We start from the raw sequence: 15,964 nt of genomic DNA, 5'->3' as shown, positions 1-15,964 counted from the left end.
ATATTATCTTTCTCTGAAACTTAAAACTATTGTTTTAGATACTTCTGTTTCCACTGAAGAACTGCTCTCGCTACACAAAGTTGGTTGAAGAGACGGAGAATACCGATGAATACAAAAAGACACTGATGGAAAACAAGGTACATATCAAGCGCTTGGTTCTTTTAATATCTTTCTTAAGTCTGGAGCTAGTCAATAATTCTGGCAGCTTTGTGAAGAATGAGATACAGTGCCCTCTGTAGTGTTTGGGACAAAGACACTTTTTTCCTTTATTTGCCTCTGTGCTCCACAGTTTTAAATTTGTAATCAAACAATTCACCCATCATTGAAGTGCACATTCCAGAGTTTATTCAAGGTTATTTGTAAACATTTTGGTTGACTCTGGAGAAAATACAGCTCTTTTTATAGACAGCCCCTCATTTCAGAGCATCATAATGTTGGGACATTTGGCTTTACAGGTGATTGTGATTACTGAGGGATGTTGAATTGCTTCATTGGTGCAGGTATAAGAGGTTTGCTTTCAAACCTTTGGAGTCTGTCGTTGCCATTTTTCAACACGAGGACCAGAGTTGTGCCAACGAAAGTCAAAGAAGCCATTATGAGGCTGGAAAACAAGAATAAAACAGGAAGAGACATTGCCCAACCCTTCGGATGACCAAAATCAACAGTTTGGAACATCATTAAAAAGAAGTTCTGGTGAGCTCAGTAATCGCAAAAGGACTGGTTTTCCAAGGAAGATCTCCACTGTTGATGACAGAAGAATTCTCATCATAACGAAGAAAACACCTGTCCAATAGATCAGAAAGACTCTTCAGGAGGCAGGTGTGGATATATCAATGACTACTGACCACAGAAGACTATAATAAACGAGATACAGTACTCCAAACCATAATGCTACCTACACATCACGAGATTACACAAAAAACAACGTAGACAGCACAAGACTCTGCCATTCCTACAGCAGACAAAACAAAAGGAAAAAACTACACTAGACTGGAACACACCTACACAGTGAATAAAAACAAACCGTGCAAATGATACAGCAAAAGATGAAAAAAACTAGATAGTAGTCACAGCGGAGACGAGTTACATTTTTGTAGAATTAGATTTAAAAAAGTTTGGTAGCTTGAAGTGAAGAACTGTCACGCAGTTTACACGTCCATACGGGCCCGCAAGCTTCAGCACAATAGCATTAGAGAGACTCAATGACCTACTCGCCGACCCCACCATCCGCCGCAGGGACCCGCTCTCCAAGATGGCACAGCCTCCAGAACCTCCGGGGCAGGCCCTCAACATGGCTGGTCTGGGGTCCCCAACACTTCCACCGCAGAACACAGAGACCTACAGATCTCCCTGGCAAGCACACGGTGTAGCCTGGTTTGCCACACCTCCACAAAACCCACCACAGCGTCTCCTCAGCCACCGGCAGCAAACAGTGTCAAAGTCTGGAAGCCTCGTCCCCACAACAGAGGCCCGATCACCACACCAGACTAGGCCGCAAAGCCCGGCAGCTTTCTTCTGTTTGCCTGTATCTTACTTCACAGTTCTCACATTTTCCCAGGTCCACATCTCCACAGTGCTCTACCGTCTAACCTTCATCAATTCAGAATTGTTGTACGGCACCTTACTTAACCGTTGTGGTAGCATAGGGTTCGGAGAAGCCACTGCCACGCTGGCATCATCCGGAACTGGAATGAAAACAAATACAGAGGCAACGCCAAAAGATGCAAACCATTGCTTAGCACAGAAAGGATGGCCAGATTAGTTTGTCAAGAAGTATTTCAAAGAATCTGCAGGATCCTGGGAAAAAAGGTCTTGTGGACAATTGAGACCCAGATTAACCCATATCAGAGTGAGGGGAAGAGCAAAGTTTGGAGGCATAAAGAACTGCCCAAGATCCAAAGCATACCACCTTTGCCATGGTTTGTATCTTGCAGTGTAGCCTCTGTATTTCTGTTCATGAAGTCTTCACAGGTAGTAGTCATTGACATTTCCACATCTATCTCCGGAGAAGTGTTTCTGATCTGTCGGACATGTGTTTGGGGATATTTCATCATTATGATGAGAATTTTTCTTTCATCAGCAGCGGAGTTCTTTCTTGGAATACTAGTTCCTTTGCGATTACTGAGCTCACCGGTACGCTCTTTCTTAATGATGTTCCAAACTGTTGATTTTGGTCATCCTGAGTTTTGGGTGATGTCTCTTCCTGTTTTATTCTCTTATTTCAGCCTCATAATGGCTTCTTTGACTTTCATTGGCAGAACTCTGGTCCTTGTGTTGAAAAATGGCAACGACAGACACAAAGGTGATCAAAAGCTTAGATGCAAGCCAAACTCTCTTATATCAATTCAACATACCTGAGTACCTGAGTAATCAGAAACACCTATGAAGCCAAATGTCCCAAACATTATGATGCTCTGAATTGAGGGGACAATGTAATTTCTACATGGTCAAACCAAAATGTATACAAATAACCAGTGTCTCGGATATGATCACACTTCAATGACGTGAATTGTTTAATTACAAATTTAAAACTGGAGCATTGTGGCAAATAAAGGAAAAAAGTGTCTTTGTCGCAAACTTTATGGAGGACACTACGAGTTAACGAGTTGGGTTATATGGGTCACACCATCCTTTGGAGACTTCCCATCTTATCCCTCACACTACAATTCAAACCAGCTCTCCAGAAGTTTTGGCAATGAATGGATGCATTGGAGAAGAATTAAACAAGAAAGTGTGCTGATGCTGGGATCAAGTCCAAGTTTATTTATCATCTAATTGTACCAGTACAACCAAACAAAACAGCATTCTTTGGTCAACAATGAATGCAGACATAATGCAGATATAGACAATACATATATTTAAAATAGTTGGGTCTCAGAGAGTTGCTTCAGCAGTTCAGCAGTCTCTGCCTGTGGGAATAAGCTGTTCCTCAGCCTGGCGTTTCTGGTTCCAATACTTCTGTATCTCATTCCCGACAGGAGTAGCTGGAAGATGCTGTGCGAACGGTGATTAGGGTCTTCACTGATTTTACAAGCCCTCTTTCAACAACAGCGTTCCTGATAACTCACAGCATTGTAGGAGAGGGAGACCCCAATGATCCCCTTTGCTGTTTTCATGATTCTGTAGATTGACCTCCAATCCAATGCTCTACAGCAGCTGCACCACACCAAGATGCAGAGTGAGCAAGGACACTCTCAATAAAGCTCCTGTAGAAAGTTGATAGAATGGTGGCAGGTAGCCTTGTCCACCTCAACCTTCTAAGGAAGAGCAGGGCTGTGGCACCTTCCTGACATGTGAGGAAGTGTTATGTGTGCAGGATAGGTCACTTCTTCAGTGGACTCCAAGGAACTTGATGCTCTCTACTCTCTCCACTACTGAGTGATTAATATGTAGTGGAGGGTGGTCACCCCTGGTCCATAATCATCTCCTTTGTTTTGTCCGTGTTGAGTCTCAGGTTGTTAGTCTGGCACCATTTCATGAGATTTTTCACCCCTTCCCTGTTGTGTGACATGATGAGGCCGACGACAGTCTTGTGATCTACAAACGATGACCCTGTTGGAGCTGGATCTGGCGATGCAGTCGTGGGTCAGTAGCTTGAACAGGAGTGGGCTGAGTACACAGCCCTGAGGTGCGGCAGTGCTCAGTGTGACGGTGCTCGACGTTCTGCTGCAGACCTGGACGGACATTAGGAAGTCCGAGTCAAGTTACTGAGGGGGGTTTTGAGTCCCAACCTGGACAGTTTTTCCACCAGTGTCTGGGATATGATTGTATTAAATGCTGAGCTCAAGTTAATGAGGCGTCATTCTCCAGGTGGGTCAGGATGGGGTGGAGGGACGTGGCTATAGGGTGCCCAGTTGAACCGTTCCATCTGTAGGCAAATTGAAATGGGTCCAGTGTCTCTAGGAGGTGTTCTTTCATGCGTTCCATCACGAAACACTCGAAGCATTTCAAAATGGTGGAGGCCAGTGGCACAGGGAGGTAGTCATTCAGGGCTTGAAACCCACAGGGACATTGGACTACTGCAATGATGAGTTGAAGATGTTTATAAGGGCCTGTGTCAGTTAGCCTGCATGACTAACAATATCCTACTGGGTATGTTGTCTGTTCCTGCTGTCTTGTGTGAGTTTCCTTACCTCCACCCTGGTGACCTTGGAGCAGGCCACGTGGCATATATAGGAATGTTTCAGGCCTGGGATGAAAGGCTCTGGCCTGAAATATTGATTACCTTGTAGCGGCCTGTGCATGGAGATACAGACCTGCCAGCAAAATGGCCAACAAGTGCGGTGACCGCGCGGACCTAAGGGTGACACTGGCCATTGTACCAGGTGACCTCCGTGCGGTGGGAAGATGGGCAACTCTGGCGGGAACACTGGCCAACTCGAGGCCTGCGCTCCGATGACACGTGGCCTTGACGTCAGTGCCAGGAACCCATATAAATGCAATGGCCAGAGCAATAAATCAGTCTTGTTTTCCAAGGCTTTGGTGTGCGTTTTGTTCTTCTCCACTCTCGCATAGTGTATATGCTACAACCTTTTACTTCCTATGGATGCTGTATGAGCTGCTGAGTTTCTCCAGTACATTTGTTTCATGCATTGAGAGAGGAACCTGCATCAGGTTCTGAAACAGAGTGCACTCAGGAAAGGACGCATACAGCAGCCAGGGAGCATGGGCACGGGTGTCTCGGCTATCAGGAGCCCCTTCCAGGTTGGAACGCTGCGTCACATATCCAAACTAGAAGGTTGCCCACTTTCTGGATAGGATTCTTCAAATCATTGCAGTGAATTACAAAGTCTAGGACGAGGTACACATCAGTGGAGGTAGTTGTAAGGGTCTTAAAGCAGGGTTTTCAAGAGTGAGGGTTGCCCTGACTTGGGTTTTTACTTGTATTCCATATGAACTGGTTTGGGTTTTTTTTTTGCCATTTGAGGTTGCATACTATGGTTCAGTGAACCCCTCTCTTTACCCAAAATATTGACTGACCATCTCTCCCTTGGATGCTGTCTGACGGGCAGAGTCCCTCTAGTTTCTCTTGGTTAGCTCTCTCTTGAAGTTCTTGGTCCAGGTTTGGTGAACTCCCAATCTCTAGACTGAATTGTCAGGAGCATGTCATAATTAAAGCTCATGAATCAGAGCAGTTTTGTGGAGCCTGGAGCAGTGTGTGCAGTCGTGGTGTAACAATCATCTACACTGTGTCTTTCTTTGTAAAATATTGTTATTTACACACAAAAAAACCCAAACCAGTTCATATGGAATACAAGTAAAAAAATTATACAAATCAACATATTACTTCACATCTATAATTACATACAAAAGTAAATATAATATACAAGGTGAAAAAAATTCATAGATTAATCAAAGAACCCCCCATCCCCCTAACAGCATTGCACAGCAGAAAGGATTAACAATAAACTTCACTCCTAAAAGTGAAATGAAAAAAACCAACAAAACTCACAATCGAAAGATTGTGATAATAATTCAAAAATGGTCCCCACAACGCTTGGAATCTTGCACTAGAATTATTCATTGAATATCAAATCTTTTCTCAACTTAAACAAAACCTAATATCCCTCAACCACTGAGCATGAGTAGGCGGGGTGGGCACTCTGTATCTTTTACTAATGAACTGGTGCTCCTGCTGATCGGCGTTCCTGTTGATAGAATGCTTGTTCATTTGCCATCTCTCTAGGACTTTTTGGACATGCTGTCTAAAGCCACAGGGGTTCCCAGGGAACAGTTGTCGCTGGAATATGCTTGGTCAATATATGACACCCTGTTCTGTGAGGTGAGTTCCGTGCACTTGTGACAAACTGCAGACTTTTACAGCAGTCCAAACTGGACACTGGAGCACACCTGTGCAGCTTCTCTATCTCCATCCTCACTCTTTGGATTTGGTCTTATCTCTTACTTAAACCACAGGGGGAAAAAAAAAAGTGATGGTGCTAATGGGAGTTGAATGCCACAGGGAAGTATTGGGAATGTGATGCGCAAGGATGGAGACTGAGAATTCGGCCTCAGCTTGAACAGTCAACCATTCTTCTTCCTCCACGATGCTGCTCGACCTACTGGGATCCTCCAGCAGATTGTGTTTGGCTTCAGGTTCTGGTGTCTGCAGCTTCCTGTGAAGATTCCAGTTCAAGTCAAGTTTAGGATCATCTGACTGTACATATGCAATCAGATGAAACAGTGTTCTTTCAGGCTACAATACACACAATGCACAGTACATAATATATAAATATTTAGATATAATTTTACTATATAAATAATTTGGAATGATTTACTTGGTTCATCAATTGCACAATCTGTGGGAAGAGGCCATTTCCCAGCCTGCCAGTCCTGATTTTGATGCTCTTTCCTGATGGTCGTGGGCCAAAGATACTGTGTGCTGGATGGAAAGGGTCCTCAATAATTCATTGAGCCCTGTTTAGGCAACACTCCCAGTGACTATCGCCAATAAAGGAAAGGGATATTGATTTAATTCCACCTCACACCTTTGTGCTCTGTACAGAGCATAATCACTCTTTACCTGTCACCACTGTCCAGGACCGGTGTCACCCTGAAGTGTAGGATGCTGAGGGAGGATTTAAAAAGGATGAGGAGTACTGATGAGGGAAATAGTCAGTCATTCCCCTTGATGGGGGAGTCTAAAACTTGAGGGCATGGATAAAGGGGACAGATTTACAAAGGACTTGAGGGGTGGTGGTGGGTATGTGGAATGAATTACCAGAGGAAGTGGAAGGCTATATTTCCAACGTTTAAAAGACATTACTTTTCAAGTTTAAATTTAAATTTAGACAAACAGCATGGAAACTGCCCATTGTGGCCCATGAGTCTGTCCCTACACCCACGGTATGTTTTGAAGGGTGGGAGGAAACAGAAGCCCCTGGAGAAAACCCATGCAGACATGGGGAGAATGTACAAACTCCTTACAGACAGCGTGGATTCGAACCTGGGTGCTGATCACTGGTTGCTGTAAAGGTGTGCTAACCGCTACACCAACCGTGCCTCCTGAAGACAGGGACGAGGTTAGGAAAGGTTTGGAAGGACAAGTTTGGTCAGCACGGATAAGTTGGGCCAAAGGGCCTAGTTCCCTGCTGCAGAACTCCACAACTCTACAGATGTCACAATGCAGAAAACTGCAACTGAGGGGGTGGGGGGAGGGAAACTGCAAGTTCCTGCAAATTGCTTTTTGCTAAGGTTACTCTGTAGGCCAGCTGTGGTGGGGAACACGTTTGAAAAGTTCAAAGGGTGACCGCCCTTGACATGTGGTAGTATTAAACTGTGAACAAATACGTAAAAATGACACGCACATTATCATACAAGTTAACTACAAACAACCACAACCATCCAGGGCTGAAACAAACAATACCTGCCATCTGTTCCCTGACGAGCAGTTATAGCTTAAATAAGCTATTTACAAATTAGATCAGAAGACCTACAATGGTTCCCTTTGAGGTCCATGCAAAGGAGAGCCCTGACCCATCTACACACCTCACAATTAGTTAGTTCTCCAGCATCCCCCATCTGGAGCAGCTTTGGTAGTTACCTCAGCAAGAGGACAAAGGAGAAAGAGAGTTTTTGGTCCACATGGTCAGGGTTTAGATCTGGCACTTGGGGGCTGACCCAGGTACTGGTTCATGTAACTCCAGGTGACCAACCATAAAGTGGATTTGGCTCTGGGCAGGTCTGACATTCAAAGACATGGGTGGGTGGGTCGGGTAGTGACTGACATCTTTTCCCATTCATCCAGTGATGTACCCCTCTACCTTGCACAAGCTGAGAGCGCTGTCCAGGATCACTGCGGGCACTGGGAGTTGGGGAACCATGTGTTATCTCTGGGTGGTGGGGGGGGGGGTGAGGCAGTGAGGTAGATATTGCACAGTGTAAATGTGGGAGGGTAAGAGTGGACAGGCCTCTGAGTCAGGGGTATCTTCAGTGCTAGATGCAGGTGAGGGAAGTAGAGTGAGGTGGTTATAGATCCATTTTGACAGCAAGTTATAGTTCGCCTCATTTTCAATTAAGTTCTGCACCCCACAACTGTTCTAAGCAGAAAGCATTCAGAAGAGTGGACAGTATTACCAAGGACCAGAATGGACTAACTTCAGTCATTTTTCAAATGCACTCTCTGGATACACTTGTTCTCACAGAGTCACTTGCGATTTTGCTTATGACAGTCCATCTCATTGTTAACAAGAGCCACTTTCTCCTGGACACGTAGGGTTCAGTTTTGATGTATGATTTGATTGTGTGGATAGCATGCTTTCTTTTTCAAATATAGATATCAGGTGGGTAAATGAGATTAGAGTTGATGTAGCAAGGATGGCTGTAAATGTAAACCTGTCGTCAGTCATGAGTCCACAACTCAATATAAGAACATAATAAATGGGAGCAGGAATTGTTCATCTGGCCCATCAAGCCTGCTCTGCATTTCAATGTGGATGGGTGATTTGGCCATGGACTCAGCTCCACTCATCTGCTTTTTCCCAATACTCCCCACTGTTCCCTTTAAACATTTCACCTTTCACCCTCTCGTTCTTGTCTCACCCAACCTCAGTGTAACACCTGCTTGCACTATCTATACCCCTCATAATTTTGTATACCTCAATCAAATCATCCCTCATTCTCCGACATTCCAGGGAATAAAGTCCTGACCTGTTTAACTTTTCCCTGTAACTCAGCTCCTCAAGTCCTGGCAACGACCTTGGAAATCTCTGCGCTCTTTCCGTATTGTTGCTACCTTTCCTGTAGTTAAGTGACCAAAACTGCTCACAATACTCCAAATTTAGTTTCATATATCATATACAACTTCACCACAACATCCCAATCCTGTCCTCAATACTTTGAGTTTTGAAAGCCAACATGCCAAAAGCTCTTTTTATGACCTGTGACGCCTCTTTCAGGGAATTATGTACCTGTATTCCCAGATTCCTCAGTACTGTGCTCCTCAGTGTCCGACCATTTACTGTGCATGGCCTACTTTGGTTAGTCCTCCCAGAGTGCAACACCTGGCACTTGTCCACATTAAGATCTGTCTGCCATTTGCAGCCCATTTTTGTAAATGTTCTAGATCCCGCTGCAAGTTTTGAAAGCCTTCCTTGCTGTCTACTACATCTTTTCCCTTATTATTCCAAAATCTATCTATCTTGATCCTACATATATCAAGGCAGCATGTACTGGTTCCTTGGACAGAGAATTCTACAGATTTGTTCCTCTCTGGGAGAAGCAGTTCCTCCACATTTTGATCTTACATTGACTCTCCTGAACCTTGAGGCCATGTCTTCTAGTTGTGGTCTCGCCTGCTAGTGGAAACAACCTCCCTGCTCCTATCATTGCTTTTATAATTTTGTGTTTCTATAAGGTCCTGTCATCAACCTTCTAAACTCCACATTACTCACTGAGCAGTGGAGAAAAAGCTTGAACAAAGGCAATCTTTGCGAAGGTGGTTGACATTCCCCCCTGCACCTTAAATTACTTCACTCTCCAAAGCAATGGAGACAGCTAAACCTATACCTACACTAACAGGGAAAATTTTGTTCCCAGCAGTTTCTGTTTTTTAAAAACCAATGCCTGGAATATGGCAGTGCCCAAGGAGAGGGGAAGGGAGTCAGTGTTTCAGAGCAATGACCTGTCCATCAGTGCTGGAAGTAGTGAGAGTTAAATGGGGTCTGACATAGAGACAACAGGAGAGAAAGCAGAGTAGGGTAAACAACATAGTGAGATGTGAAATTGAGTTCTGCGGACACTTTAGAAGGCCAAACTTGAAGGCAGAGTATGTGGTTAATGGCAGGATTCTTAACAGTGTGGAGGAACCAAGAGATCTTGGGGTCCAGATCCATAGATCCCTCAAGTTGCTGTGCAAATTGATAGGATGGGTAAGAAGGCATATGGTGTACTGGTTTTCATTAAATGGACGATTCACTTCAAGAGTCATCAGGTAATGTTGCAACTCAATAAAACTCTGGTTTGACCGCACTTGGATTATTGCATTCAGTTCTGGTAGCCTCATTGCAGGATGGATGTACAGTGCACAAACAATTAAATTGCGCATGTAATTAAAGTGCACATTCTAGATTTTATTCAAAGTTATTTGTTTACATTTTGGTTTGACCATGTAGAAATTACAGCACTTTTTATACATCGTGCCCTTATTTTTTGGCACCATAATGTTTGGGACATTTGGCTTCACAGGTGTTTGTGAATACGCAGATATGCTGAATCGCTTCATTGGTGCAGGTATAAGAGAGCTCGGCTTGCTTCTAAGCTTTTGATCTCCTTTGTGTCTGTAGTTACCATTTTTCAACACGAGGACCAGAGCTGTGGCAGTGAAAGTCAAAGAAGCCATTATGAGGCTGAAAAACAAGAATAAAACAGTAAGAGACATCACCCAAACCTTAGGATGACCAAAATCAACAGTTTTCTTCTTAATCAACATTAAGAAGAAAGAGCTCAGTAATCGCAAAGGGACTGGTTTTCCAAGGAAGGTCTGCTCTGCTGCTGATGTCTTCCAGCCTCATAATGGCTTCTTTGACTTTCACTGCCACAGCTCTGGTCCTCGTGTTGAAAAATGGCAACTGCAGACTCCAAAGGTGATCAAAAGCTTAGAAGCAAGCCTAGCTCTCTTATACCTGCACCAATGAAGCGATTCTACATATCCAAGTAATCACAAACCAAATGTCCCAAACATTATGGTTCCCTGAAATGAAGGGACTCTGCATAAAAAAGTGTTGTAATTTTGACATGGTCAAAATAAAATGTATACAAATAACCTTTAATAAACTTTGGAATTACTTGCGAATTGTTAGATTACAAATTTAAAACTGGAACAGAGGAAAGGAAATAAAGGAAAAAGGTGTCTTGGTCCCAAACATTATGGAGGGCACCATAGATACTTTGGAGCGAGTACAGAGGAGATTTGTCAGGATGTTTATAGAAGACTGCTGGAGAAACTCAGGCAGTGATAGATAGGAAACACAAGAAATTTGTAGAGACCATCTCTGTGGCCATTCCCCTCAGCAAGCGGTTTATCGTTCTGGATGGTATTGGGGACCTGACAGAGGATGACCATAATGACTGGGTCTCTGGCATTGAGGATGGCTCTAGCTGAGAGGGTGAAGGACCATGCAATAGTCATCAGAGATTCCATTGTGAGAAGAACAGACAATATTCTGTGCGCCTGATAAAGACACCCAGATGGTGTGTTCTCTCCCTGGTGCCAGGGTATGTGTCTCATATCGGGTCCAGAACATTCTGACAGGAGAGGGTAAATAGCCAGAAGTTTTGGTACATGTTCGTAAATTAAGTCAGGAGGTCCTAAAGAGGAAATGAGGTAGGAAACTGAGAAGCAGGACTTTCATGGTGGTAATCTCTGTGCTGGTGAGGGCAAAAATAGCGAGATCAGGCAGATAATTGCCTGGCAGACAAACTGGTGTAGGGGAGGGCAGGGTTTCAGATTCTTGGATAATTGGGAACTCTTTTGGTACAACCTATACAAAAAAGATGGGTTACACCTAAACCCCAAGGGGACCAATATCCTGGTGGGCAGGGTTAATATAGCTGTTAGGGAGGGTTTAAACAAATTTGGCAGGGGGATGAGGACCAGAGTGTTAGGGCTGATGAAGGGGGAAACAGCAGTAAAGTGAAGGTAGTGGGCAGCAAGGATGACAGGTAGGTGATGAGACAAAATAGTCAGCAGAGGGACAACAGAGACACAGTACATTCCAAAACTGGTATTATACTTTAATGGACGCAACATTAGAAACACAGTGGATGGTCTTGCTGTACAGCTCTAAATTGGAGTTACGAAGTTGTGGCCATTATTGAGCCATGGCTAAAGGATAGGAAACATAGGAAGTAGGAACAGGAGTAGGCCAAAAGTAGCCGATCGAGCCTGCTTCGCCATTCAATAAGATCATGCGCTCCTCCCCCTACCCCTCCCATCACCATTTTATTCAGACGCCTGTCTGCTTTTTGTTCACACCTTGATGAAGGGCTCAGGACCAAAATGTCAGTTATGTATCCTTATCTTTGTTACATAAAGAACGCTGCATGGCTAGCACTTTTATATAAACTACAATCTCAGCACCTGCAGAATTTTTTGTTTAACGTTTTCTGGATATTGCCTGGATTAGAGAATATGTCAGATAAGGCAAGGCTGACAGAGCTAGAGGGCTTTTCTCTTTGGAGCAACAAAAGAAGAGTGGTAAGGTGCCCTGATAGGGTGGGCAGCCAGAAGCTTTTTCCTGGGGCGACAATAACCAATACCAGAGAACATGTGTTTAATGTGAGTAGAGGGAGTTAGGGAAAGTTGTCAGAGGTACATTTTTATACTGAGTAGGGGATGTCCTGCACTGGACCCCAGCACCTGCAGATGTTCTTGTTTACCACCTACATGGTCCTATTCAAATCCTAATTCTGTATAAGCAAGAGAGGGGTGTGATGGGATGAGGAGAGGGAAACCTGTTAGCATGGTGGGAGAATGATGGAAGATTAGGGAGCAGTGTAGTTTTGGGGAAGGACAATATTCAGGTTGGGATTTAGACCGTAATGGAGCTTAGCAGTCATTCTGGTCAGAGCATGAGATGGGTTGGTGGACAGTTAAGTAGCAATTTGGCCATTGTTTATATACAGCTCTGGGTACTTGCAAGATCCACGAGGCACAGTGGGCACGTGCTCTCAGTGTCACCACAATACATTTCACATTGCTGGTGGGGTGCGTCCCGGCCTTGGGACCGTGCAGGTCAACGCCTAACCTCAGCACGCATCTTACCCCGGCAGCAACTTCACCACAAAACCATGCCTGCCTGGGTGACGCCATCGGTCATGGAGCATCTGAGAATGCTGAAGGAATTCCACCTCCAGGCCATATTCGGAATGTACAAGCAAGAGGAGAAATCACAGCTCCAGGGAGGTGGGTGCACACAATTTATGCTGGCGCCAGCAACAGGAAAGGGAGACAGTCATGGTGACACACCGTGGATGATCTGGTTTTCTGGTGACAAACCTGCAAACAGTCTGGTTTGCTGGTAGTTGGTCCATTGTCGCGGTAACCCACCCATGGATGGTACGGATTAACGGTGACCCAACCATGGACTGTCCGAATTGGCGGTGACCTGCCTGCAGATGGTCCAGATTGGCAGAGATCCATCTGCAAGCGGTCCAGATTGGTGGAGACCTGCCTGTGAGCCGTCCAGATTGATGGTGACCTAGCTGAGAATGGTTCAATTTACCAGTGACCCACCTGTGGGCAGTCCATGTAGGTGGTGACCTGCCTGCAGATGGTCTGGTTTCCTGGTGACCTGCCCGCGAACGGTCTGGTTTCCCAGTGACCTGGCCGCAGACGGTCCATTTTCCCAGTGACTTGCTCATGGAAGGTCCAGTGCCATGCCGCTTCCCTGATCTGGTCTACGGTTTAATCTGGCTGCAGCCTTGTGCTCACTGCTTTTGTATCAATCACATTAGGCAACTTCACTGAACTGTGTCAGCACGCCCTTCCTTGCCTTCTCATTTGTTGTTTGCTTTGTTCTTAATGTTGCAGGTCTGCTGGTGAAACAAATTCTCCAAAATATTGAACAGTCCTTGAAAGTGACTCCCACACTGAGCCCCAAGCTGATCATGTACTCCGCGGTGAGTCAGCCCAGCATTCCGGTACTAGAAACATTTTGTGCACCACAGTTCTTCATTTTACAAATAGAAATGCTCTCTTTGTGATGGTACCCTTCTGGAATTGTGGCTGTAACCTTGAACCTGCTGGCCTTGAGCTGTAATATTATAGATATTATGCTATCACAGCATCAGTGATCCAGATTTGAATCCGGTGCAGTCTAAGCAGTTCCTACTTTCTCCCCTGACCTGTATGGGTTTTCTCCAGGTGCTTCAGTTTTCTCCCACCCTTCAAAAATGGACGGAGTTGGGTATAATTGGGAGGCACAGGTTTCAAGGACCAGGAGACCTTTATCTGCGTTGTATATTAAAATAAAAACTTTAAAATAGTCTACTGTATTGAACACTTTGTGTGCAAAATGCATGGTACAGATTTGTGTCTAATTCTCTTCGGTAATAACGGGCACTTTTATTCTGTTCCCAGCATGACACAACAATTGTAGCTCTTCAGATGGCTCTGAACATTTACAGCCAAGCTCCTCCGTATGCCTCCTGCCACATGGTTGAGCTGTACAAGGAGGACAACGGGTAGGTCCTGCTTCAGAAACAAATGCTGAGTGCACTCAGGGCTTCACCAAGGGCCTGATTATTGGGGGTCTTAATGTCTGCCAGCATCTGGGGACTGGTGGAAGATCTGTACGTACTGAGGCTCCCTCTGTCCATTGTTCTCCTGCTGCAAACCAAAGCGCTTGTAAAGCAAAAACAGGAAATGTATGCGTGAATGAGGTGAAAATATACCTCTCCACGGACTCCATCTGAATCTCCCACTACCTAGGAAAGACAGTCAACGCACTGAAGGATCCATCACACCCTGGTTGTACTCTCTCCTCGCACCCATGATCATGGAGAGGCTTAAAAAGTGTGAAAGCAAACACCACAGGCTTAACGACAGTTTCTTCCCTGCAGCCATCAGGCTCCTGAATGAACCCCATAACATTGCTCTCATGCTGCCCTTGCTTGGTGCTAAGCGATCTTTCTTTTCATTGTAATCCTGTACTCTTGTGCATTTTACACAGCTGTAATCCGTTGGTCTGCTCACAGAAGAACCCTTCTCACACTGCCAGATGCTTTGTGATGAATAAACTTGAAATACTTCATCAGGCAGCACCTGTGGAGATAGAAGCAGCAGAAAATGAAAGATGGCTGAGCTGTTGACTCTGTTCTCTTCTCCACAGACACTGCCTGACCCACGAGGGGTTTCAGCATCTTCAGCTGTGGCTTTGCATTTCAACACTTTAATTTTTCACTTTCCTAATGTTTACCTGAGATTCTTTTATTTTAATATTTTATATGCTAATTATATTTATATAAAAAACTTGTTTAAAAATAAGCAAACAAAACAACCCCCTCCCTTTCACATTATAAATCCACACACCGTCAGGGCTCACATTTATGTTGATTATCAAAAATTCTACATGGGGAAGTCACTTGCATTTATACTTCAGCATTTATTATTGTCCTTTTTATTATATTGTATTTGTAATTACAATTGGGCCCCTATATGATCCAACTATGGCTGCCATATCTTAATATGTCATATTTGTTCTTTATGTTGTATGTAATTTTTTTCTACATGTATGCAACTATTCATCTCAGCAGTCCATTGTGCTATCTGTAGAGGGGAGTCGGATTTCCAAGTAATTGCAATACATTTCTTACCCACTACTTAGGTTACTTTAACCCATGAAATTTGCAATTAAGTTAGTTTATTACTTATTTTCAATGAAGTTGCCCAAAAGATAAAGCTCCTGGTCATCCGTGAAGGCCAACCTTGTTATCCTTGTTAATATTTCAGTAATATCCTACCAGAAAAGTCTCACTTTCACACATGACCACGTGGCATGTAAAAACATTCCTATTTTTATCCCACACCTAAAACACATCTCTGATATTTCAGATTTTGATTTATGCAACATTTGTAATGTGAGATATGATGATATAAAAAGTTATATTGCACTAATCCATATCTTGCATTTATATTTGATGCCATACCATCCAAACAGCATCTTTCCATTATTGCAACTCCTAAATCCGACTCCCATCTCTCCCTCAATCTCTGTAAACATGGTTTCGCACTTTCATTCTGGAGAGTAAAGTCCATCTTACTTATAAATTTATAATCATTGGTTCTATTTCACTAATTTCAGGTGGGGCCGAACGGCCCCATCTTTCTCTTAGGAATGATCTTAGCTGGAGAAAACAAAAGAAAGTCCCATTAGCTACTCTGTATTTATTTCTTAATTATTCAAAAGACATAAAATATCACTCTACTTAATAGTCATCAATATATATTATTCCTTTGTTATAC

The 15,964-nt window shown here is 44.0% G+C and overlaps 1 protein-coding gene across 4 annotated transcripts in view; it reads left to right on the top strand.

The window, feature by feature from the left end:
- The window catches only part of acp2 (acid phosphatase 2, lysosomal), a 63,312-nt gene that overhangs the window by 37,246 nt on the left and 10,102 nt on the right, over positions 1 to 15,964 (top strand). For all 4 annotated transcript variants that reach the window (XM_069895044.1, XM_069895019.1, XM_069895028.1 and 1 more), the window contains 5 exons: positions 39 to 137; positions 5,687 to 5,782; positions 12,772 to 12,904; positions 13,532 to 13,620; positions 14,081 to 14,184. In XM_069895044.1, coding sequence (XP_069751145.1) covers positions 39 to 137; positions 5,687 to 5,782; positions 12,772 to 12,904; positions 13,532 to 13,620; positions 14,081 to 14,184 — 521 coding nt within the window. The remainder of the gene's footprint in view (positions 1 to 38; positions 138 to 5,686; positions 5,783 to 12,771; positions 12,905 to 13,531; positions 13,621 to 14,080; positions 14,185 to 15,964) is intronic.

Source organism: Narcine bancroftii, chromosome 1 (assembly GCF_036971445.1).
Source record: "Narcine bancroftii isolate sNarBan1 chromosome 1, sNarBan1.hap1, whole genome shotgun sequence".
Taxonomy (NCBI): Eukaryota; Metazoa; Chordata; class Chondrichthyes; order Torpediniformes; family Narcinidae; genus Narcine; species Narcine bancroftii.
The sequence above is the reverse complement of the archived record's forward strand: the minus strand, read 5'-3'. Positions and strand labels throughout refer to the sequence as shown.